This window comes from Bemisia tabaci, chromosome 10 (genome assembly GCF_918797505.1).
Source record: "Bemisia tabaci chromosome 10, PGI_BMITA_v3".
Classification (NCBI taxonomy): domain Eukaryota; kingdom Metazoa; phylum Arthropoda; class Insecta; order Hemiptera; family Aleyrodidae; genus Bemisia; species Bemisia tabaci.
Genome location: NC_092802.1, coordinates 32,233,332 through 32,259,930, shown reverse-complemented (window position 1 = coordinate 32,259,930; position 26,599 = coordinate 32,233,332). Strand labels below are relative to the sequence as shown.

General features: G+C 37.6%; 1 protein-coding gene across 1 annotated transcript; it reads right to left on the bottom strand.

Moving 5' to 3' along the window:
- Window positions 1-3,015: 3,015 nt before the first annotated feature.
- On the bottom strand, window positions 3,016-25,122 carry LOC109038377 (uncharacterized). Its single transcript, XM_019053414.2, has 7 exons — window positions 24,425-25,122; window positions 22,860-23,021; window positions 21,638-21,694; window positions 20,759-20,802; window positions 19,494-19,625; window positions 17,126-17,411; window positions 3,016-14,955 (listed from the first exon to the last, which is right to left on the bottom strand). Exons 1-7 carry the CDS (start codon window positions 24,566-24,568, stop codon window positions 10,798-10,800), a joined length of 4,983 nt encoding a protein of 1,660 aa, XP_018908959.2. The 5' UTR covers window positions 24,569-25,122; the 3' UTR covers window positions 3,016-10,797.
- Window positions 25,123-26,599: the final 1,477 nt, after the last annotated feature.

Here is a 26,599-nt window from a genome sequence, read left to right as displayed (position 1 = left end):
ATCGACAAGGCCAGCGGTGGAGGCTACTGCAATATAAATCTTCCATCGCATTGCTAAGGCGTAACGATACAACTATTCGCTCTCAAGGCCTTTCTCCGGAATGCGTGAGGTATCACGCCACAATTGAAGGCGTTTTCGAAACTGCCATCTTTCCAAATCGGGATTCTCAAGTAGCATAAATAGGCTGTCTACTAAAACTGGCCGGCAAATATCAAGTACTTTTACAGTACTTTTTCAGTAGGCGCCTTTCCCAAAAATTCAGTGCCGTTTCGGTACCTTAAAGTTGATTGTTGATTTGAGTTCCTATTATTTAAATATATTTCTTACCGCTTTCTTATTTTCAATTCTTCTTTAGAAATTATCCATTTGCTAAATACAATCCTAACTTGAGCACACTTAAAACTATGCGGTCAAAACTGCAATAGCGGCGAAGGGAAACCGACAACCCCAGCAGTGGAGGCTACTTCAATATTAATCTTCCATCGCAAAGCCAAGGCGCGATGATACAACTATTCGTACTCTCCGGAATGCGCGAGGTATCACGCCACAGTTGAAGGCGTTTTCGAAACTGCCTACTTCCACAGCGGGATTCTCGTGTCGCATCAAATTCGGAGCATGAAAATAATGGAATAACTGATCTTACGAGCTAATGCAACAGGTATGCGCAAATTTCCTTGTTTTAATTTTTGTCTATGGCTTTCGTTCCAGTAGATAATGAGCGTGTAATTTGATCGGATGTGTTTCCGTTTTAATTTAAGCTTTTTACACACATTTTTTTATGGGGTTTCTTGTATTTTGTCGTTGATTTAATCCTATTGTTTAGTTATATTTCTTACCGCTCGCTTGTTTTTGATTATTCTTTAAAAACTATTCATTTCCACGGTGTAAGTCGGCTATCACATAACTCGTTTGCGGTGTCTGAACATCTCCGCCTCTATGTTATTTTCTTAAAGGAGAACAAATTGACATCATTCCTTGAAGTTTTTGCAGAATTTACTTCGCACAGAAAAGAAAAATCACGGCAGTTTTAAAGAATTGCCGTTGAGTATTTTTCCGCTTAAAAAATAAAGTATGACAAGAAGTCTGCGATGTCGCAGACCGAGTTGTGTGATTGCCGACTTACACCGTCGATTTTCTAAATACAATCCTGGCTTGAGCACCCTTTAAACAATGCGGTTAAAGCTGCAATAGCGGCAAAAGAAATCTGGCAATGCCAGCGTGAAGGCTACTTCAATGTCAATCTTCCATTGCATTGCTAAGGCGCGACGATACAACTATTCGTACTCTCCGGAATGCGGGAGGTTATCACGCCACATTTGAAGGCGTTTCCAAAACTTGCCAACTTTCCGAATCGGGATTCTCGCGTCGCATAAATAGGTTGGCTACTTAAACTGGCTGGCAAATATTAAGTACATTCAAAGCACTTTCTCGATGCCTTTCCAAAAAATTCAGTACCTCCTAAACAAGAAAATTCAGTACTTTTTTGGTATCTTTAAGTGATAAAATTCGAAAATTGTCAAAAGTGACACGCAAATCGCGAGGAAAATGACGTAGCCCAAGAAATGCGAAGCTCATTGGTGGCCTGAGGATCATCTGGCTTCACAATCACGAACTGGCGGGAAAATACTGCACTAAGAATCATTGCGTAACGGATTGCTTTTTTCCAGGCTGTTTTAAAAGAACACCCGTGGCATGAAGCAAAAAATTCCGGATCTCTCTAGGAAATTTCCGCAATTTTTCAGTACTTCCGGACCGCCTTCAAAAAATAAGTAAGTACTATTACCGGACCAGTAGATGCCCTGCCTCTCGGCAGTCAATAAAATCTGGTTTTAAATGCTGCCCAAGTATACGCATTCCATTTATCCACCAAACACCAGGAAACAACAGATGTTGTAACGCTGCAATTTTTCCCCCTGAAATTTAATATTAATATCTACTAAACTTTATGCCTCAAGAAATTAATGTCATATGACTACACTGCTGTGCTAAGGAAGAACGCCGTAGGAACATTCAAGAGTTGCCAACTTTCCCTTGATAAAGGAGAATTCTCGACGCAATTGAAGCATATTTTCCCTTGAAATTTTCAGATACTTTAGATTAAATTGCGTACAAAGCTGTTTGAAAATTTTGGGGGGAAGATATTTACAATTTTCCCAGTAAATTCGTATTTTATCAAAGGAAATTTGGCAACGCCTGAAGGTTGATACGGCGCAATTCCTTAGCACGGCAGTAAAGATGCTTATTTTAGTACTAAAATTTCATGAAATTTTTTAAAACTTCTGAAATGGACTCATTATGATAAAAAGTGCACAGAAACAGTAAAATTATGATTTTGAAAAAAAAAAAAAATGCGTCAAATTTCGAAGTTTCTAATCGAATCCCCGAATAATTGCTGAGTTGCATCTAGGAAAAGTTGTTGAAATTTGATGGAAGATGGAATTTCACTAGATCACCAAAATGAAATTTCACTATGAATCTCCGTTTATTGATAGCTTAGGAACAATACCAATCGACTGACAATTGAATGTATTTCTGTCAAACGGAACTATGTGCATTAAGATATGAGCCCTGAGACCCATAAGAATATATGCATAACAGGGCTCACGTTATAATGCACATGGTTCCGTTTGGAAGAAATATGTTCACTTTTAGTGAAAATGAGTTGGCGTATTCTCCAGGATAAAATATGTAAGTTAATGTTTTCAGTTTTTTCTAATTTCGCATGAAAGCACTGTAATGTCACTGTGATGCATCATAAAAAATTTGCAAAACCAACCTCAAAATTACAAAAATGTTGAAGTTTTTCCTTCGTCTTACAAAATCGTCAGTTTGCAGATAGGCAATATTTTTCCTTAACCATCGATACGACCTCTGAGCATTTGACTACTTAAAAATTACCAACTTACTGACTCAAAAATAAATTACACAAAGTGGTACCTCTCAAAACTTTATAACACTTCACAACAACTTCAATAGAGAAAATAGAAATTGAAATAAAGAATAAAGGTGAGCAAGTACTAAAACTATTAACTTTATTTTTTTGCATTTTCATAAAAAAAAAAAAAAACAAAAACTACTATTGTCTAAGTAAGTTTTGATTATTTATTACAAATATAAATTAATGATTAAAATCAATCATATACAATACTGCACTGGATATCAATACAATTTAAAAAAGAAATACATAATATTACAAAAGATACAAGAAAGTAATTCCTTCCTTTTAATTTTAATTTAGATTTACAAGTTTAATTTTTTATTTCATTTATTAAGATATGCTTCTGGAGCACTTACTGGTAACAGTTTGTAAGATTTCATCTAATATAAAATAGGCTAATTTTGTAGAAAAAGAGAAAAATCAAGTTTTATTTCATGGAAGAAAATCATGAGAAAAATTAGCCCCAGTAGCCATCAATTTCAAAACTGAGTGACGTAAAAAGGGACCTAGGGGGGGGGGGGGGGATAAAGTAAAGTATTTAAAGGATAAAGTAAACAGAAAATTGAAAAGATGGATTTTTAATTTCAAAACTTGATGCATAACTACATTCACGAAGGAAAATAAAATAAATGGCGGAATTTTAATTCGAGTATGGATACATGCACCATGCACCCATGATTGATGTCAAGATTATTTAGAGTAATTCAATTACATTTGGTAATTTAAAATTAGAGCAGTTACTAATCACTTACATGACACCAAAACTCATTCAATTTTGAAAACATTTTAGGGCAAACGCTAGTTAGAATGAAATTTAGGGAAATTTTTTAAAAAAAGTAAGTTTCAAAACTTGCATTTGCTTTAATTTGAAATTTCACTTCTAATCGAACATACTGGTAGCAGACATCATCATTTCTACACCAAGAAAAAAGAAACAACAACAACACACAAAGCTTTTGTGCAGACAAGAGAAATTACCACTAGTTGTGAGCTTTCAGTAATGAGAGGTGCTATGAGAAACCGAACGACAATGCTCTGACACGCTCATGGAATTTTTTATCTTGATTTCGATGGTAGGATCCTTTTAAAACAAGATAAAGTCCTAAGCTTTTCTCATGAGGGTATACTGTGATGTTCAAAACGATAAACGAGGTTTGAATTTTTCCACCTGACTTAAAAGGTAGGTGGAAACCAAATTTAGGTATTCAAATAAATCTTAATTTAAGCGATACTACTTGGATTAATTTTACCAGAGTCGGCCTTAATGCACTTCACAGAGCCATATTTCCTATATTGTTTTATTTTTTGACAGGAAAACAAATCCACATTAAACCCTGAAACTTTTCACGAATTTTCCTTAGATTATGAGAAACATACTCGAAACAATTTTAAGACCGAATGTATAGCTTAGTTCTATTGTAAAATAATAAAGCACAAGATAAAATTAGGCAATGTCGAGAGTAATTAGGTTGATTCTGGCCAATGCCATCCAATTGATGTTCGAAAGTTTCCTCTTACTAAGGCTTCATCATAACTGCTTGAAACTCAAGCTTTGATGACCAACAAATAAGAAGAGAGCGACTGATGTTGGAAGCACTTTCCTAAACATTTGGTATACCAATTAAAGGCCACATTCCCAATTTTTAAAAGATATTACATTTCTCACAGAACATCCCTGAGATAGAAAATCAAGATGCAAATTATCTACAAGTGTACAATCAAGAGTGAGTAAAAAAAAAAATACATAAATACATGCACTAATAAAAATGAGCAAAATTATGCTCATCACTGTCAATACAGAACTGCTTCGTCACTGCATTACCTGAACAGACAATTTTAATGAGTCTGAATAACTATAAAATTGTGAGTATTCATTTAACTCTGTTTTAAAGCTTGATGTGGATCACAGAAAATTTGGAATTGTAAAATTCAAAGGAGTCATTTTCAAATTAGAGTCTCAAGACTGTATGAGTGGAAAAGTGGATAAAACCTAAAATATCATTTGACAATTAGGTTAACAAATTAGAAGGTAAAAGAAGGTCCTCCTCATAAACTGAAGAGCTTGCACTGCGTAAATAAAGGTTAATATTGGAGTATCTGCTACTTTTGTAATGTTTCTGTCAGTGAAAAAATCTGATGTAATTTTAATTTTTATTTTTTTCTTTGCCACATGAGGAACAATATAATTTTCATTAACACAAAAGGCCATGAGTTTCTCTACTTTCAGTTTGAGAGGATGTATCAAAGCACGCATTATTCTGAAATACCTTAATGCATTGTCATGAATATGGAGCGAGTTGTATTTTTTCAACTTTGAGATGAAGAACTGTTCACCTGAGAAACCACTGAATAAAAATATTTTTACCGCAAGTGGTTCATAGGAATTGTCCTTTGTAAATTAATTACCAGCCCATACAGAAAAATATCATTATTTTGATGAAAACAAAGGAAATTACAATATTCTGCTTAAAATTTAGACTTAAAAAGACACAGATCACAATCAGTGACGGTAAATTCTATTCGTTGTGCAATGAGAGTTGCGACTCAAAAAGAAAAATCGACCATCACATTTTTGGTCCAGAAAAATGCGATGAACCAGCAGATGCCGAAAAAATCGAAATGACTAGCATGTGGGCAAGAAAATGAGAATTCAACATTTGAGATTCAAGATAGATTATTTGAAGATTTAAGTACAAAATAAAAAATACATATCACAATGGTTGTGATTCACCATAATTCTTCCTGCAAAAGATAGTTCCTGCTAGTTGCACTGTTTAATATTGATTCCTGCTGATAAGAGATTTATTACTTGATTATTGATTTACCAATTCCTGCTGATGAGAATTTTATTACTTGATTATTGATTCACCTTACATTAATAGAGTTACTATCAAATTTAAAACATAAGAATATAATTGCATATAAAAAGAAAGAAATCACAGATGGATCTACGTATGTGTACTATAGTAAATGATAGGCAAAATTAAAAAAAGCAAAAAAGAGAAGAAAGGAGCTCTTGCACTCCACAGGAATTTGCGATACAAGTTTTTCTACTGCTGTAAAATTCGTGATACACGATGGTGCCATTGAACTTCTGCGAAACAAACGCCCAAACTCAAAAATACTCTCGAAGCTGAAGCTGTAAAGGCAGGGATCGCCTACATTATGGTGAGATTCTACCTTTACGTCCTGTCAATCTTTCCTTGCTCAGATTGGGAGCAAATACACTAGCAGGGTTTCCACTTTGTAGGGGAACTCCAAGGCTGGAGCCACCGCAACCCTGCTAATGTATTAGCTCCCTATCTGTGCATGGAGAAATTCATTGGATATAGAGGTAGACTTTCACCATTAGTTATATTAGGCGATACCCTCTTTCACAGCCTCAACTTCGAGGGTTTTTTTTTCAGTTTGGGAGTTTATTTCAGAGGAAACCAGCAGCACCGATGTGTTTCTTGCAAAATTTAACTAATAAGAAAACACTTAAATAAATATCCCTGCAGCATACGAGAGCTCAATTATTGATTCTTTTGTTTACACTTCATAAATTATGTTCAGATATTGCTTCATGCAATTACAGGGTTTATGCAGCCAAAACAAAAAAATTCAAATTTATATTTTTTAGAAAAAGGAGATTTTACCCCCAAAAATCTATGTAATTAGTCAGGGTTCACATATATGGGACATTTGAGACTAACGATAGGATGAGGCGATAGCTGGTAGAAAACTGAAGTTAAAGAAATTATCTAGAAATTGCTTCTCTTAGGAATTAAAAATAAGACTCAATATTCATGATTCAAGGAGTTTCTGGCAATTTTCGGACTTTCTTTGCAAAGTCATTGTCTGTAAGAACTTGAAAAATTGGGGGAGATTCGAAGATATTCAAGAGCTTTTCAAGGCCCTGTAATTTCAAGTTATTAATTACTCCAGGAACTAATTTTGGCAGGTGTTTCTTTAGCTTTGATTTCACACCTTAAATAACACTGTGTACTTCGAAGTACAACAAAGTTTGCATACATTGGGAAAAGGATAGACTGACATGATTTTCAGACAAAAGTAAAAAACTGAAGAGAGCTAGTTGCACACGACAGGTTTGTCACAGAATTTTCAAAATGAAATTCTCCAACATTTCCCTGACAAATGTTAGTAATTTTATCTGGCATTTGAGGATACACAGGACAGTTAAAAATACCCAATTTGAAATGGTTTCCAAGCAACATTTTTAGTCCAAAACGTCTAACGCATATGAGAGAGCAAAGAAGGATGTTTTGACAATTTTTCTTTAATCGTTTTGTTATTTTCCTGGATTTGTAAAAATTCTCTGACACTTCACGTTTCCCACTGACTTTGAAATCCCGGACATAGAGATTCGTTTTATCATAACTTATTGTTATCAAATAAAATTGGGGGGGGGGGGGGGGGAGGAAAAAAACTTTGAATCAGGAGAAGCTCAAGAGTAGCAATTTTTGTGACAGTGAAGTAGAAGAAAATTTAATGTAACCTGATTCCTTCAGTTCGCATTTTCCTTAATACTTCTAAGGTATTAATAATATAATACTTAAGTAATAATACTGACATTCAACTGATCGAAAAAAACAAGACAAAAGGCAATGAGAGTTCCTGGTTCCACACAAGAATTATTACTGATGATTTGGACTACGTTTTGCAACAAGGAACTATTGTGTCTGGCTCATTTTAGAAAACAAGAGAGGTTTCATAATCCATCAGGCAACAAAAGAGGAAGCAGAGGAAGAATTTTTAAGAAGGAGTGAAAAGCTCCAGAGCAAAGGTGTTGGGCCTCAACCGAGCATTATTCTGATTGGAGACCTCCCCGATGTGTTAGCTTTTGTTCGCGTTGACCAGACGTACTATAGTTGTGATACAGTGCAGAGATCTGTCGATTTGTGTTTCAAAATACACAAAGCCTTAAAATTAAATTTTGCCCCGGATTGTTTGCTGAATTGGCTATTCATAGAACAATACATCTACGAATTTGATTGTAAATATGACCTACAGTATGCATCGTTAGCAAGATTTATGAACGATCTAGTATGAGTCTCCTTTTTAGATTCAGAGCATTATGCCTTTAAAACATAGACACATATAGATACATCTTTTATTCCCCTTTTTTTCCTTTTATTTTTATTATTTGTTCGTAAAATGAATGAAAACAGTCACCTTTCAATCTTTTGCTTTTCTCATTAAAATAGGATTTTTGAAAAGACAGTTGCTCCCTCTACACCGTGGCCCTCTAAAATTCAACACATGCTCATTCAGACAAGCTCCTGTTGAAGAATCATGCGTTTTCATACCGTTACGCACTCTATTTGAAATGTATCTAAGCCAAGAAAATGTCTTAACTCGTAGTAAGAAATATATGTCAGATGTAACTAGTGAAAAAGTGATCCTGAAAAATATAATGCAGGGTGAATATTGGAAAAATGTCACTTTTCACTCTGATGGAATTACCTTGCCTCTCTGTTTATTTAATGTATATGCCATAAATTTTCTCATGTAGATGGATGCGCTTTCATGCACGAGTCAAAAATATTGAATTAGTTCCTTGTTGCATGATGAGGTCTATTTGACAGATAGTAAACATATGAAGTACTTAACGTAAACGTTGTTTCAAGTGATTCTACAAAATTTTATAATTTTAGATGATCACTGATGTTCTCATTGAGCATTCCAAAGCAAACATAGTAGGACAATATCGTGAAGAGGATAAGATGCCAACAACAGGCTGAGAGAGAAATCTTGGGACAGGCGATCAGCTGGATGGCAAAAGTCCACAGCAAAAAGTACATATAATGATTGTGTAACATACAAAAAGTGTCATGATATTTCGAAAATTTTCATTGAATAATATTGCAAAATACTTTCCAAGTGGCAAAAACTTAAAAAAAAATAATTTTTTCAACTGACAAGTGAACATCAGATTGTGGAGTGATAATTCTGGGTGCCCAGTGATGAAGTTTAGACTCCGCAAAATGTCTTGGAAAAATGTCTCATATTCTTAATTCAATTTTTCAAGTCAGCTCATAAGTGACAAGAGCAGGACTTGGGAACACGCTAGAGCTTACGCCTATACTTCCATAGTTATGTTTGCTAAAAGCACTGCTATCACCAACATTTTAACAAGAGACAAGATCAAAATAGCGACTAATTTGTCATTAGAGAAGCATGTTCATGATCAAACCGATAGTACATTTGTCATGAGCAAGCTTTGATGTAAAACAAACTTAGGGTTATGAGAGACACACAAATCATTGATTGCAAAATAAGTTCTCGAAAAAAATTAATCAATTATTTTCAATTGAAAATGAGTATAAGATCATGGACAAAGTAGAAATCAGTTAAATATTTTCAACTACGGTCCAATCGACTTACGAGCTTCGCAGTTCTCATGGATTATTATAGAAAAAGGAAAAACAGAAAAGGCAAGGAAGAAGAAGAGAGAGGAAAAAGTGATACAGGAAAGAGAGAAAGACACAAGATTCGTCAAAAAACTTTTGGGTGGCATATTGATTACATTTCCTCTATACGAGTACAGTGGAGGGTTCACTAATTTTAAAAATTCTTCTTTAGATCGAATTCACGATTACAGACAAGAAAGCATAATATTTTGTTGCATTGTATAATCACTTTAACTCCTACCAAACCAGCAAAAAACCTTTACAATGTGCTAATAAAAAAATTGTAATTTTCACAGAGCTGCAAAATTTGGAGAGTACAAAGATTTGACTGGAAAAGAAAAGTTAGGTACAGGGGCTTTGGATTATTATTCAGAACCGATTAGAGGACTATTTTGAGTCCAGAAACACTTGATAGTTTTGTGATGGGGCATACCATTACACAGGCCAAATGGTAGAGTAAAAATAACCTTCTGCTAATTTATCCGCAACTCTAATCTACAACACTATTTAACTTTCGAAGCGTTCATGTGCGCTGAAAATACAGGGGAGTCTTGGGTTTTTCAACACTGATAATTATAAGATAAAAAAAAACTTAGGTATTATGAACTTCCTCAGTTCACAGACCTAAGGAAAGTAAGAGATAACAAAGGCGAGTTTAACCAGAATCGGTTTAACTACGTTTTACTTAGTATGATTTTCTCTGATGTTTTATTTTTCTAACAGAAACCTAAAATACTTAACACCTTTAAAAATTGGTTTGAATTTGCTTCAGATTATGAAGAGAATGCTCACAATAAAGTTTCATTGTTGCTTATTGTTAGTTTTCTGTTTGAAAAATAAACATCAGAGAAAAGTAGGCAACATCAACATTAGTTATGTTGATTTGGCTGAAATCGTCCAAATAACATTCAAAAGCTTTTCTAGAAACTCTGTTCAAAGTTTTTAAACATCAATTCACATATTTGACTTGAATACAAAAAAGTTAGTAATTTTCCTTCTTCGATCACAAAAAGGAGAGATAAATTGAACAGAAAAAAAGGTGCGTAAGTATTTTCTTAGAGTAGCTGAGTAAGGGGCTTAATTTTAAGATATAATTGGAATGAAAAAGCACATCAGTACAAAACTTACAAGGAGATTCTAGGTTCGGTGAAATCCTCCTCACAAACACTGAAATTATAAACATCCTAAAGTTAAGATTTTCACATTTCAGTTCTTTTAGATTTCAACAATATTTAAAAACTGATTCATATTAAATTCACCAATATACATAAAAATAAATATGTAAGAGTGGAAACTTTAGGATCTAGGAGTAGAAAATTGCGGATGGTACAAATATACATAGAGTACAAGAGAATATTTACACATTATTACAAGTAATATAGAAAAAAAAAAAATCCAGAAAAACCTGATTTTAACATGCTGAACAGGAGATTATTACAAAAAGGACTATGAAATACAGGGGGTGGCTTCAGGATAGTTAGGAACATTGATTTCTGCTTCAGGCTGACTTGCGTCATCCGTATTCGACACGGTGTCACAATCCATTGACTCCTCTTTCTCTGTTGAATCACTAACCTCATCACTTGGCAATTTCATATTTGGTACCACCAGTTTGAGTTCTTTGAGCTTTGATTTATCTTTAGGCGTTGAATGATTTATGTTTGCTTTATTTTTGATCGTTGATGGATCAGGAGGTTGCTCAGCAGTGTCATCTGGATTTGTTGTATCATTAATCTCTTCCATATCATCCTCCGCCTCTATGTCATCGTTTTCATCATCATCTTCTTCATCATCATCGACATCCTCTGCTTCAATATCATCATTTTCTATATCATCTTCAATGTCGTCATCATCATCTTCATCTTTTTTAGACATATCTTCAACATCTTCTGCTTCAATGTCATCATTATCGTCATCGTCATCATCCTCCTCCTCATCATCATCATCTTCATCATCATCATCATCATCTTCATCATCATCATCTTCATCATCGTCATCATCATCTTCACCGACAACTTTCTTTACTTTTACTTCTGCTTGTTCGCTTTCTGTGTCTTCTTCAGCGTCTGACTCAACTTCTTCCATGTCGATGTCATCTTCATGAATTTCATCTTTAATCAATACAGTTTCAATTTCTTCTTCATAAGAACTGTGCATTGCATCACCTTCAGCAGCGACACCCGGATGATCTTTGGCGATGTGCTCGTCAAAGAATTTCTGAGTCTTGAAAACTAGTTCGCAGTGGCGACAACGGATGGAGGGAATGGTGCCGATATTGGATCTTCCTGTGTGAGTAGCCATATGTATTTGTAACTTCCTTTGGGCATTGTGGTACCTACCGCAAACTCGACAAACAAAATTATTTCCTTTGCTTGTGAAAGTTCCAAGATGTTTCTCATCTAAATGGTGCGCTAGGTCTTCGTAATCTTTGCATAATTTCAAACATACTCCGCACGCGAATGGGGCTGCTTCCTTATGTGTTCGTATTAAATGCTGCCAGTAGTGTTTCAAGCCGGTCCAAACTTTGTCACACAACTCGCAAGGTGTTTCGGCATCGAATGAAGCCCAGACTGTCCGCCCTGAGCTGCGCGAGGGTGGTGTTGGAGCTGGTGTGTCTTCCTTAGGTTTTTCAGTGCCTCCCATTACAAAACCTTCTGCTAAAGGTTCACATACTTTAATATGGTCATCGAAATCGATCTCAAGGATGAATTGTTGAGCACATGAAGAACAGCAGAATTCATCATGGACTGATCTTCTGTGAGTTATTAGGTCATTGATTACTCTGAATGACTGGGTGCAGGAGATACACGAGAACATGCGTCTGAGTCGTTTTGAAACTTCCCCACCTGCCTCATCTTCCAATTTAGCCAACGACAAAAAGTCTGCAGAATTTTCAGTAAGAGCAGCGAGTTCTTTATTGATTCTAGAGGTGTTGGGATTTGACGGTCTTTTGGTAGCTGGTTTCTTTACTGGTTCTGGTTTCTCAACAGGTGCATCTTTTGGATGGTTCTCGACATGGGTCTCTAATTCACTTTTATCCGTAAAGATTTTCCAACAGATAGGACAAGGCTTATACTCACTACCATGATTGGCTCGGATGTGTTCGTTGGCTTTACTTCCCGAGCTATGCGTCTTACCACAAAGCTGACATGCAAACTGTTTCAATAAAGGCTCATGATGTTCTAACACATGCTCTGCTAAAAGCGACAGTGAAATTTCAGGTTCACAACAGACGTAACATAAAAATTCAGTCTGATCTTTATGGTTACTTTTCAAATGCTTTCGAAGTTTCTTGCGATTTGTGAAGACATCACCACAGAAATTACACAAGTGAGCGAAGTATCTAGACGCATGCTCTTTCTTGTGGCGTTCTGCATCTGCTTGAAGTCGGAATAGCCGACTGCAACCTTCGGTTTGACATTTCAAACGTGGATCCGTTCCATGTTTCTCACGAATGTGATCCATCAGTTCTTGCTTTGTATCGTGACTGACTTCGCACAATTCACAGACTTGCGGAATATGAGAGGATCTGATATGTTTTCGTAAAGCAGTTGGTAGAACAAATGTCTTTGAGCACTTCGAGCACGGGTAGACTCCATCAACCATTGCAGGGATTGGCGTGGTGGGAGGGCGTGGGCCATTACAATGTTTGTAATGCTTGTGAAGTAGACTATATTTTCGGAAAACTCGTTTACACTTTTCACAAGTGTGCGGTCCAGATGCTGCCATATGTGGCATATCTTCACCGCGGTAGTGGGGATCATCTGCTGGATCATACAGGTCACTATCTTTGTGCAATTTGGCAATATGCCGTTTTAGATGGATACGAGAAGCTGATGTCTTGCTGCAGATTTGACACGTCACATCAGGATGACCTGGATGACATCTGTGCACATGCTTCCACAGGTGAGAGCATTTAGCGTAAAATTTGGGGCACAAATCACACACCATTAGATTGTGAGATTTCCTTCGATGTTCAGAGAGGACTTCTATTGATTCGAACAGACCAGCGTCAGGACACAGAGAGCAATTGAGAGATTCTGGTTTCTCGAAAAACTTTTTGGTCACTTTGGGGGCTTCGGTTCCATCATTGTGCATGACTCGGTGACGCACCATCTTGGAATGTTTTAAGTACGGCCTTGCACAAATATCACAGCGAATTTGTTCGAGAAGCTCTGGGAGTGGCTCATGCTCATCTCGCACGTGAGCTTTAAGTTCATCTATTGAACACAAGATCTTTAGACAGACACCACAGACAAAAGGTAAAGTGTGGGGGTGGACACCCATCATGTGTTTATAAAATTCACTACGCTGTTGGAACAATTTCCCACACATTTCACAGACATTCGGGTATTCGCCTTGCTCTTGATGGTGGGTCGCAGCATGTCCACTTAAAAGCGCATTGGAACTGAACACCTTTTTGCAGGTTTTAATCGGACAAGCTACTCGTGGATCAGATGTATGGTTTTTGTAGATATGCGTCCACCTCTCTGACCGAGATGAAAAGGAAACACTACAGATTTCACATGAAAATATTAAATTGTTTGTGTGGTCAAGTAAACTCAAAGACTTGTGAGCATTTTGGCAATGTTTGATTAGCTTCTCTTCATCTCCAAACACTCGGGAGCAGATTTTACAGCTGACAGATCCAGGGGGCACTACTGGCGGTGCTTTGTTTTGAGCGGCAGCGTGGTTGATGTGTGTATGATACCTGGGATTTGAGATGACGATTTCTATTGTGTTCACAGTTGTACCATGAACAGCAGCGTGTTTAATGAGTTTAGGCCTAGCGTCGTCTTGTCTACCACAAAAACTGCAGCAGAACCTTTTCTGATCGGTGCCATCATTGGCATGTGTTTCAAGGTGTTCAGCTAGTTGACCACGGTCGTTACAAATCTTCAAGCACAGACCGCAAGCCAAGCCTGCTGCTTGTCTATGCGCGTGCAACATGTGAAGCCACATACTTGGTCTATCATTGAACTCTCTGGTGCAGATCTCACAGCAAAAGACAGTCTCTGCTTCCATCATGTTTTCAATGTCCTCATCATTCATAGACTTGGGTATTTTGCCGACAGTAACTGCAGACGTATCAATTCCATGAACAGCTCGCATGTGTTTGTTTAGAAGTGGTCGTTTTGTGAACGTTTTCTCACAGAGCAGGCACGTCAGACTTTCTTTATTTTGACTAACTCTAGCGAAGGGATTATTTGAAGAAGTGCTCTTTGATTTTGAGGGAGCACGAGACGGGGGCTGAGTATTGAAGGAAGAAATTGAGGGAGAGGAGTTGGAAACAGTATTAAAATTACCATTTACGTTGGAATTAGATTTTGTAAGATTACTAGCGTTGGAGTTTTGCGCACTGGCGTTACGAATGTTAGCAAAAATATTACTGTCGAAAAATGATTGAGACATGGAAACCTGATTTATTACCGAGCTACTACTTTGGGCAGAGGTGTTGCCATTGTCCATGTATGCTGAATGACCTTCCAAATTTGCATCACCTGCTTCTTCATCAGCTCGAGAAATTTTTCTTGGCATTGAGTTTTTACGTCGACTACCACACGCTTCATCGATGGATCTCTTTCTACTTTCGGAGTTCAGGATCTGAAAAGAAACAATAGAAATGTAAAGACAGCTCAGCACACAACTTCATATTTTCGAAATTTCTGGCCTACACTTACGTTTTCTTGACAACTTCCATCATGACAATGGTATTCAATGACGATTTTCATTAAAGTAATGTAATGGAATTAAGATATAAATTTTGCAGAGCTCCAATAATAAACTTTATTCTTTTCAATTTAAATATTCATAGTTTTGAAAATTGTTCATTTGACTTTACTTAAAATAAATGTCTGCATAACAAACTAAATTAAAAACCAGGCAAAAAATTGAAGTTGATCCCATTTTATTACATACTTTCATTTATTTGTTTTACAAAACCAGGCAACCATGTAAAGCCAAACCATGTAAAAGGCAGGCTGAAAAATAAAAGTCAATTTCATTGGGTTACTCATTTTCATTCATGTGTTCCACCATTTACTGTTTAGATTGAATTAATCATCAGACACTGCAATAAGAAAAAACTTTTGAAAATTGTCAAAACTTTGAATGAAAATGAGAAGGTGAGAGGAGGAGTAGGTTTTAAGCTTAAATTGGTGGAACAGTAGTAATCCTGTAGTTTGCCGGTAAAATATCACCTGAAGATCTGAATGTTTTGATGAAAACTTTGACCCCTCTTCATTAGGGGCATTCAAAGACCTACATAGAAGGAATGAATGAATAAATAAATAAATAAACAATTAAAATAAAATAAAAAACAAATAATCCTTTTTAGAACAATGAATTTTTTGCTGTACTTTTTCCATCATAAAATCTAAGTTTTGCTGCTTGGAAAATATTAGTATCAAAAAAAGAAACCTGAAAAACCACCATCATTCAAACTTTCATCTCATGGTCCAAAGAAAAAGCAAGCCTCTATTCAGCTAAATTTTTGTGGAGAAGCTGATGAATTAGCCAATTTGAAAATAAAATATGAAAATATAACTGAATGTTCCAGCCAAAGTATCAAATCACTTCTCATATGATCTAGTTTTTACCAGCAGAGTCCTTAGAGATCATATTTCCTCTCTACACATTTCTTTGCTATTTTGGACGAGGAGAATTCACTATTTTTTTAGGTTTGCCCGCCCTTCGTACAGTATGTAATTCTCCCAGGACTCCTTTCTGCTTTAATTCTGTAGAAGTTGTTTTTATAAAGGAGGGGTGGAACCAACTATTGAATGATTTTGCTGATGATGGTTTAGAGTTGAACGCTTGCAAAATGACGGTAATGGGTAGTGTTTACGAGAATGCTGCCCCACTAAGGAAAAAATCCGTACAAACATTCCAGAGTTGTAAAATTTTCTCCAATAAAATGTTCATTTTCAAGAAGAATGATAAATATTTTCCCTTGAAATTTTCTGATGATTCAGTTCTGATTGCGAATTGAATTCTCTGAAAAATTGGAGGAGAAATATTCACAGATTTTCCTGGGAATTCGTATTATATCAAAGCATTTTTAAAAACATCTAAAAGCTCATGCGGCATTCTTTCATGGCACAACAATATTATTCTGTATTTATACTTGAATTATATGAGTTTTGATTTTGAATAAGTAAGTAACTGTTTGAATTCAGTTTTGTTACCAGGGTGTCTACTGAGGTCCACAAAAATAAAATAAGTACTTTTCCAGCACTTTTTAGGTACTTAAGGAAAAATTTAAGTACCTCGCCTTGGGGAAAAATTAAGTACTTTTTAAGTACCTATTTGATATGTGTCGCAATTCTTTGATTTTGGCACTGCCGCGCGCTTTACTTCGGCTATTCCCGAGGCCTTTTCGGCTGTTTCCGTCAAATCTAGAGAAATGCCTTATTCCGCTCCTCTACAACAACCGCGCTCTTACGGGCTGACACTGCAGTAATACGCCTGACGGACAACACACAGAGGGTCGCATAACTATCAGGTGATCAAACTGAACGCGCAGCGCAAAATGCGAAAAATTACGGACCTTCCACAAGATTTAAGTACTTTTAAGGTACTTACGGACCAACCTCAAAAAATGCGTACTTTTTCCGGACTTTCTAGACTGGTAGACACCCTGGTTAAGTTTATTTAGTCTAGTCCATTTATTGCTGTCTTTCATTTTTTAGGTTACTTTGCTGTTCTTGGGTAATTACGCCCGTTTTGTAATTTAAATAAAGCATTAATGAATAGCAAAAAACTTTAAATTCACCTTTCGCAAGGGTGATGGAGAGCCCGGTGTGTTACGCGAGCTATTCACCAATTGTTGAACATTGTTGGCTTGAGAGGTCTGACCGCTTGGCGATGTTGAATTGTTGGAGGGTCCAGGTATTCCATGTTTCGACCTCTGATGTTCAATCAGATTGGCTGGCGATGAAAACGTTCGGGTACATGGCTGGCAGAATATTGCTGGATGACCTCTGTGAGCAGTAGCCATGTGACCCCACAGATGTTTGGACAGAATGTATGATTTGGAGCAGAGGTCACACTTAAATGGCCTGAAAATATAAAGTAAGTACCAAAATTAAATTAATAAAATAAAAAAAAAATAATTAATAAAATTCTCCCCCCTCAGTTTCGTACTGGTGCGCATTTGAGTTCAAAAAATTTAATTTTGACTCTAATTCTAATTTTTGGTATTTCCTTGGCTTTGTTTCCCCGGGAAATGGTGTGGACCCAGCACCATTTCTCCACCTTGTTATATACAGTTCGGGCCACTTCTTAGTGTTTAATTTTTTCATTACCAAAATTAAATCAATATAACAGGGTGCCCAGCCAATTTTGGAAAAGAATTCGCCTGACTTGTGTAGGTAATCTGGGTCAAGTTGAAATCTCCCTATTGACTTTTTCCAAGAAAAAATCTCTTATACTTAAGGTTAAATTGGATACGGCTTCCGATATTTAAAAAATTAGCCAGGACTTACATCACTGCTTGTCCATCAGATTTCCTTTGATTTTTAATCAACTAATCGAGGCCAAAAATGTAACATTGTGGGGATCAGATTGAGAAAGAAAAAATAACTGAATGTTCCAAGACAATTTCTAAAAATAATTAATTTTTTATTTTTCCGGGTGCATTCCGTCGAATGTGAATAGTGAAAAATCATGTGATTTCACAAAGCCCAGCGAGTAAATATAATGTAGCCCTGTATGATTTTTGAGAAAATAGAATTGAGGAATGATAATTATCCTCAAGAAAGTATTACCCATGCAGAGCACAGTAATTGCAGGGTTGCCAGCCAAATTATTTTTTTCCATTCCCTGACTTTTCCCTGACTTTCCAATATTTTTCCCTGACTTTTAAGTATGGATCTGACGCAGTCTGTTAAAGTGAAAATGAGCATGAAAATCCCGCAACGCGAGCCCGAGACCGCCCGCGCCTAATTCCACGAAAAATCAGAAAAATCCCTGACCAACACCGGAATTCCCTGACTTTTCCCGGTTGATTTTTTTTCCCTGACTTTTCCCGGTCGCTGGAAACCCTGTAATTGCCTATGCAGCATGCAGGTAAAACCCTATTTTAACATTTGTATCCTAAGCTAGTGAATTTTTAATCCGTTGCTTCAAATCTTTCTGTATGTGATGGTTTAATGTGAATTACTGGTATGGACTTGACATGCTAAAACCCTGATGAAGCTTTGACCGAAAAGTTTAGATAGAAGACAAGATAAAAGAATTTTTTGTACCTGGTAGAACATTTTTGTTCTCAACAACCAAGCTTATTAGGTAATGAGCCAACAACTAAAAGATTCTGTAACGAATGACTGCAGAAAGAGAGAGAGAATTAATAATGGTGGTCCAAAGCGAAAATGTGAAACAGTGGACCATTCGGAGAAAAGACAAAGTTTTCTGATGCTGCCAAGATGGTGAAATTTCCCATTTGTTCACTAAAAGAAATCTGGAATCGCTCTCATGATAAGGTTACTTTCCTTACGAAAAAGGCAAAGAAAAAAAAAACCCTGATGAATCCGTTCATATAATAAATTTTGATCTTTAGATTTCGTGCGATAACACAAAAAATTAGCTTTCTTTCGCTCAGTTTTCCACATATTTCCTCATGTCTTGTGTAAAGCACACAGAAAAACCTCGATTCAGGCTTCTAAAATATCAGAGGCACATTGACACAAAGAATTTTGATGGTTTGATGATGTCTTGATGTATTACCAAAGATACATATCCTGAAAATATGAAAATAGAATAGTAAGAATGAAAACGGGTCACTTAAGACTAAAATATGAAAACACTGAAAGGCAGGATGTTTCGAGTCATTAAAGGTTCATTTTTAACTGCAAAAAACAATAAAAATTGGCTAAAAATAGAGTGGTTACTTCATTTAAGTTGTTCTTACACAACCTATTACAAGCTCTACTAATTTTTCCAGTTTCTTGCAGCTGAAAATCAGTTTCAAATGGATAAAAAATACTGCCCTCTTAGTGTTTTAATATTTCAGCCTTGTTTTACCCATTTTTTATCTTTTTTCTCATGTTTATATTATCTGAGGCATGTCTTTTCTATTCTGTTGTTGAATCACATTTTTGTACCAATCGCTTTGACGATAAAAAAAATAGATAATTACTCACCTATCAGGATTGGCTTGTGATTGGCCTGAGGACTCGCCCTCTCTACAATTCTTGGAATGCAAAAATAATTCGTTCTGATTGATAAAAGCTTCGCCACACTCTTGGCAAGTAAATTTGTACGCGTCTGGAGCCCTGAAATTATGAAGAGATTGCAACAATGTGAAATATTGGTTCATTAAGGCTTGAAAAATAAAAATTAAAATACTTTCAAGTACTACTTCAACAAACATTTGTAATCAAAGACTAATGTTTTCTCAATTCTTTCAAAAGTTGTACCATTGATGTATCGTTTGTAATCACCCTGACTTGTATATGGCTGCAAGGCAAAACATACCGATGAAGCGTCGTCATCAGCAATGAATTACCATTGCAGTTGCACGAATGGAGAAGCTTTAGATTTTTTTTTAAAAAAAAATGAAATATTATTACTTATGTGATTAATTATGATCTCTGAGAACTTCACAGAGATAAATTATGAATTGCCTTTGTCACAAATGTGCTGTCATCACAGTAAATAGAGGTCAGTTTCCATCAAGTTATGGATTTGAGTAGCTTACTGAAAATCTATAAGTTCATTCGCAAATTTTCTAACTGTTGCTTATTCAACTGCTTTCTTACATTTCTGCAGCCCTTCCACAGACAGAAGCTGTTTGGAATGTCTTTACTTCTGATTAGGTAGGTTTTGCTCTGTCTACGCAGAAAAGATATACAAAATAACCAGTAACTCAGATAGATTCTGATAGGACACCCTTGTACTGCCATGCTATGAAAAAACACAGTATCTAGTGGATTTTCCATTTCAGGGTTATTTATAAAAGAAAAAAGTTATCCCTAAAATCTGCTGAAACCTATCAAAAAACACCAATGGTGCATACTCAAAACGAAACAAAACACTTGTTTCACCGAATGTGGATAAATTGAGGAGTTTTGCAAGGGTAAACAACCATAGGACTTCTGAGCAGAGAGTGTGAACCCATTCATATGACTGTTTTTGTGAATACATTGTGCTATACTAATGCCTGCATTAGTGCAGCACAGTGTATTCACAGGGGAATCCTTACGCCTCTTATGTACTTTGAAAAATATAAGTGTCTCATTTCCCAATATGTAAGGAAACATCTCAAGTTACACTATTCAACATTTTGTGTGTCTAACCAGAGCTTCTATGAGCAAGATGTTGTACTTTCATAGATCTCATGGTACAAACAATTATTTCATAGGAAGGAAAAAGACTTGACACCTAAAGCAGTTGTTAAATTACGTACCCATACATAGCCATGTCCATTCTTCCAGCATCTTGTAATTTCGCCTGTACAGAAAAAAGTTGTGTGAGAAATATGGATAACAAAAATTAAACTGGCTAAAAGGAGATATTTGAGATCCTGTAATTTACAAACATACAAAATTGAAAAATCATGAACATTAAAAATCTTTAGGATACTTTGAACTTGACGTTTATAGTCGTTAAAACTAGATCAACATGTACCGGACGTCAGTGAGAGTGATGTAAGATTTGGCATTCAAAAATATGAAATTGTCATTGGTCCAGTTAAAATCACATGAACTCAGTCCAATTAACCTGATATTTTTTTACAACTTTCGGACTATAGGACACAACTATGAACTCAATTTTTAATTTGAAGCAGCCCATCGGTGGAACTTTGAAAACTTTTCCTTGGATTCTCATTCTTTGTTTAAAATAAATCTATGGATATGATTCAGATGTTCATGATTTAATGTTGAACTTTGTTATTGAAATGAAACAGTCAGGTAAACAGTCAGGAAAACAGTCCATGAGGTGCATTATGTTTTCACATCGCAACTTCTTCTCAGTGTCTTTCCATGTCTGGTACAGACATTTGAACTAATCATGTGCGTTTCTGATAACCTGTATAGCAACCACATGTTAAAATTATAAAGGCACTTGATGATACAGGTACCAGTGATGGAGGATTACACCCAAACTACACAAGAGTTTGAGATTCTTTTTCTGCAGAATTCTTGTGAATATTACGATGAAAATTTTTTGAAGTTTTTGAACAGAAGGATTCTATTTTGCAGCAAGATTTTGCGATAAACACACTTTCATCTTGCTGCAAAGATTATCATAGATAGTTCTGTCAAGTAGAAAGAAAATGGAATACCTTGGAATAATCCGTTGGCTGTGTTGCCTGAGTGTCATATTGTTCATCTGGCTCTTCCTGCAAGTAGACAAATAAAATGCATGTTTCAGAAATAATGAAAAATACAGATTTTAAATAGGTTGAACTCATTGTTTTTGTGAGCAATTCCTGAGGTATTTCGTACATCATTCTCCAAAAATTAAACAGAAGTTACTGTTTCAGTAGATGTTGAAGCTGTTGATTGTGGAGGGTTGAACCAACCAAGCTAAGTACAAAGACACAAGCCCCCACTTAATAAAGAATTGATATGGTGTAGTTTAGAACTCAGCTAGTGATGTCTTTCTTTCGTCAAAAATTCCATGTCAATAAAGACTATTTAAAAATAAACGGCGTAATAAAAACAAAATCTGCATTGTCAAAGTAAGTAAACTCCTGCAATACTGTTTAGTTATTTTTGCTAAATGTAACTCAACAGACCCATTGATCTCTGGAGATCACTGAGCATTGGATAAAAATATTCCACATTAATGCTTTAACAAGCTAGCTTCAGTTTCAAAATGGTCCGAAATGGTTTGTTTTGATACGGCATCTCAGGCTGCCTCCCTCTTTGACTAAGACAAGTCCTTGTCCTTTCCAGGTTTTCCTGGTAATAAGAATTTCATTTTGGCTTTACCACATATTGTTTTTGGAGTAGGGCACACTATTGCTATACAAATGAAAGCATATCGACAGTGTAAGTCCGCAACCGCGTATCTCCGTTTGCGACGTTATAGACTCCCTATCACACTTTAGTTTTGAAATGGAAAAGTACTCAACGGTATTCTTAAAAACTGTTGTCATTTTTCTCATCTGTAGGAAGAATATTCTGTGAAAATTTCAAGGAACAACGTTGATTTGTTCTCCTTTAAAGAAATAAAATAGGAGCAGAGATTTTCAAACACCGCAAACAAGGTATCTATGTGGTTGCGGACTTACACAGACAATATGAATAACAAGAGAAAGGGCAACTTAATGGCGAACGCCACAAAGCCTCCTAATTTTTCCAGCCTTAGAGGAGATGAACATCAAATTTGCCTCTATTTCCATGATTAATGAAGATGCACCCTACTTGTGGTTTTCCGAATCTTTTGGAACTTTCTTTGGACTCAACTATAGATTGTACCTTGCAGAATTAAAATTCATTGTTATAAAAAATGGTTAGCTTTTCGTGTGTGGCTAGTAGAACTTTTTAAAATTGACTTACTTTGATTGCAAGTGGGTCTTTTTGGTCGTGGACATTCCTGTTGGACAGAACTTCCAACTTTGAGATGACATCCAGACATTTGCATCGAAATTCATAGTAGTTTTCAAGACATGTCATGCATTTGTAGCATACAGAGTTTGGCAGCTTTTCAGAATGGGAAACCTGGAAAGCAAAAGAGCTATCACTTTAGGAAAACATAAGTAAGTACCTACTTAAAGAAATAAATTAACGTACAATATAAAGGTGTGCAACAATGTATCCAATAATAGATTCATACCTAATATTTGGATCCCATCCTGAAAAAGGTACTGAGTTTATAAAACTGGTGATGTTCCCTTTCAATTTAATATGTGAATTGGCAAATTTACTGCCATCATTCATTTGAGCAAAGCCTTAACCCATTCCCATTATTTGACAAGTATACTTGTCCGCACGCGTTTGGGACATAGGTATCTCAGTTGACGAGTTAACTCAGGCCATCTGTCAGCGTTGCTGCACTTGAGATGCCATCTTACAGAAAAGTGAAAAAACACGACCAAAATAACCGTGTAGCAATGCCAACAGATGGCGCAAATTAAATTGTCAACTGAGATATGTTCCAGGCATGTCCTGACGAGTATACTCGTCAAATGATGCAAATGGGTGAACTCCACTCAAGATTTTTCATATTTATTCTTCATATAAATTCGTTCTGTCTGAGTCCATGCCAAATAAGCTTATACACTTATAAACTACGACAGAAGATTGTAGGACATCATTTTAGCACGGAGAGTAAATGCAGGAAGCAAGATAGCAGATCTTCTGTGGCAGTCTTAAAGTGCGTGAGCTTGGTTGGCGCAGACTCTAGGAAAATTCCTGCGGTCTGATTATCGAAACTGTGTCAGCCTGACATGACGAAACATTGCCCTATCTCAACCATGAAATATATCGCATTTCGATGTTGTATCTGACTGCTTTAAACTTTCAATAATAAGCCTGCTGATGATTATCATGATTCATTTACACCCTGATTACAATGCCTCAGCTCATATCTTAAAAATTCTGCTGGAACAAAAGCAATTTGCAGTTGACACTAACTGTAAACAAAACCTTCGTTACGCAGACACCATAGCTGACAAGGGCCTCATTAGGAGGGGAAAGTTCCTCGGTAATGTGTTTTCGATTATAACTGTGATTCTAATGAGTACACACAGAGAAAAGATGAACTAGGAAGAGGACCAAAACTGAAGGTGTACGTAGTGTCGAATACAGATGAAGGTCCTTGAAACACCTCGGAGAGGGACTAAGGGAGATTGACCCAAATTGATGCGCTTCAGCGCAGTGGTACGACTGAGAACTACTATCACAGAGAGATAACTAACACTAAACAGGTAGACTGAGATGGTCAAAGAGCAGTAAATAGTGGGGGGAATTGTGATTAAAATTATTGAAAAGTGATACATGAGCTAATGAGCATGATCAGTGTACATGCAAAGGTAAATAAAGGTACATGAGCTCCATTCAAGCCACTAGCAGAGGTAAACAATGACTGATAAAGTAAATAAACGGCTTTCCTTTCGCGTTACCTTAACTGATAGGCACGAGAAGATTTTCTCAACGAGTTGTTTTTCCCTTCCTTTGTCGCTGAATATATTGATTTGCACATCGTCATTGGAGGCACACAATCGGCACAATTGGGTTAAGTTCTCGGGAGGCTCTCTCCAATCCATGATTCTAAGTTTTACACTTCACAGGTAACATCCAAGACAAAGAAAGTCACATTATCGTGGGAATTAGGATAATCCATACGGTGAGAGCGGATTCACTTCGGGACGCCGTTTTCTCCGGACACGGGGCATGGTTTCCGAGAAGGGCCTTTCAGCGAGATGGTGACAAAATCGAAACTTGAAGAGAGCTCTCGTCCTGCACATTCACTTGAACACTCCACAGGGAAAACAAACAGAAAATCCGCGATGAGAGGCTAAGAAAACGGAATCTAGCTCATCGCAATGCCTGGAGCAATCACACGACACCCAAACAATTTCGAAACAAGCTCGAGGTGGACTCCCATGATGGGCGAAATCGACCTCGCTGGACAACGCAACGGGCTACGAGCAACGGGGTCGCCGCGGACGGTCTCTCTCGGATTCGGGCGGTGATGGCGGAGCTAGGACAGGGCGACGGGCGGTGCGCGGCGCGGCGGCAGCTCGGAGACGCGTACGGGTTCGGGCGAACGCGGAGCGGACATCTGAAAAATCGGGGTACCCAACTTGCCAAAGGAGTCGTGGTGAGTTCGGAGGCCCGAGTTCCACGGTGACGGTGCTCCGCGCAGATCCGAGAGGCAGGAATTGGGCTCGGGGCCGGCGGGGAAGGAGCAGGCAGGGGGAATGCGTAGGGATATCGCCGGCAGGGTTGCGGTGGAGCCGAGCTGGGCAGGGGGCGGGCTGCCAGGCCAGCTGTAGTGGTACCAGTTTACGAACGGCTTCCCTCTCGATCTTTTGTTCGGGGAAGGTCCCGTCTGCCTCTGCCGTCGCCGAAGCTCCGCCGCTGCCTGTCAGCCGTCAGCGGTGCTCGTAGCACCGTGGCCGCCGCCCAGCCGCCGAGCCGGGGCCCGCGCTGCCTGGCCTGGCTGCTTTGAGAAAAAAACCAGGAAACCAAAGTGGCACTCGGTCGAGTCGCCATCCTCGGCGTCGCTGTCGCCTCCGTTCCTCGCCTCCGAAACAGGATGCCTGCACTCTGAACTCCGTGTCCGGGCAGCTGGACCCGACCGACGTCTTCGAAATTTTTCGGCCTGGCCGAGATCGTCCGCGGCCTGGTCCGGGCCTGCCTCAATCCTGACTCTGCGCCACGTCTGACCGAGGTAGACGAGGAGCATAGCTTTTCGGAGCGCCGGGAAAATTTTTGCGACGGAAATGCTAGCCACGTCTTAACGACATAGCCGGGCTCAGGATGTTGAAAAAAATCCATACCGCATTCGTTCTCGAAGAAAGGAAATTGCCACTGACAGTGGAAAAACTTCCAACCGCGGTGGACGAACAGTATAGCTTTTTGGAGGCTTGGAGCGCCAAAGTCTCGGGGAAATTTTTACGTGGGAAATGTTTGCCACATCTCAGACATATCCGAGCTCCTGATGTTGAAAAAAATACTTTCCTGATTCGTTCTCAGAGATAGGAAATTGCCCGTGACAGTGGAGTCACTTCCAATCGGGGTGGACGAACAGCATAGCTTTTGGGAGGCTTGGAGTACCGGAGGCTTCGAGAAAATTTTGGGACCGGAAATTTTTGCCACACTTCGATGACGTAGTGGGGTTCAGGATGGTGAAAAAAATACCTGGTTCGATGTCAGAGAAAAGAAATTGCCTCTGCCCCTGAGAAGCGGCTTGGACACCGAGGGGAATTTTTTTCGCATTTCCGGTCGTAGAAAGACCGAAAGAATTTTCCTGGCGTCGAGGTAAAGGCGGGTGTGTATCTGTGCGGCTTCCATGCTCGTCGAAGTGCACGCAACCAAATCATAGCCATAGACATAAAATGCAAACGGCATGTATTTTGGGGAGCGTGGAGTGCGTTGATTTAGTGACTCTCTAAATTGACCGGAAATGCCCCATGCAAAAGTTTGCATACCGTGCATGGGCGTCGTTTCTACGTAATTATTCCTTTGATTTTTTTTTTTTCGATCTTACTACTGGCAAAAGCCGGCACTTGGCTGATGCAACGTGGAAGTTTCAAATTGAAAAGTTCATTACCTCCGTGAGCGATTAGCCG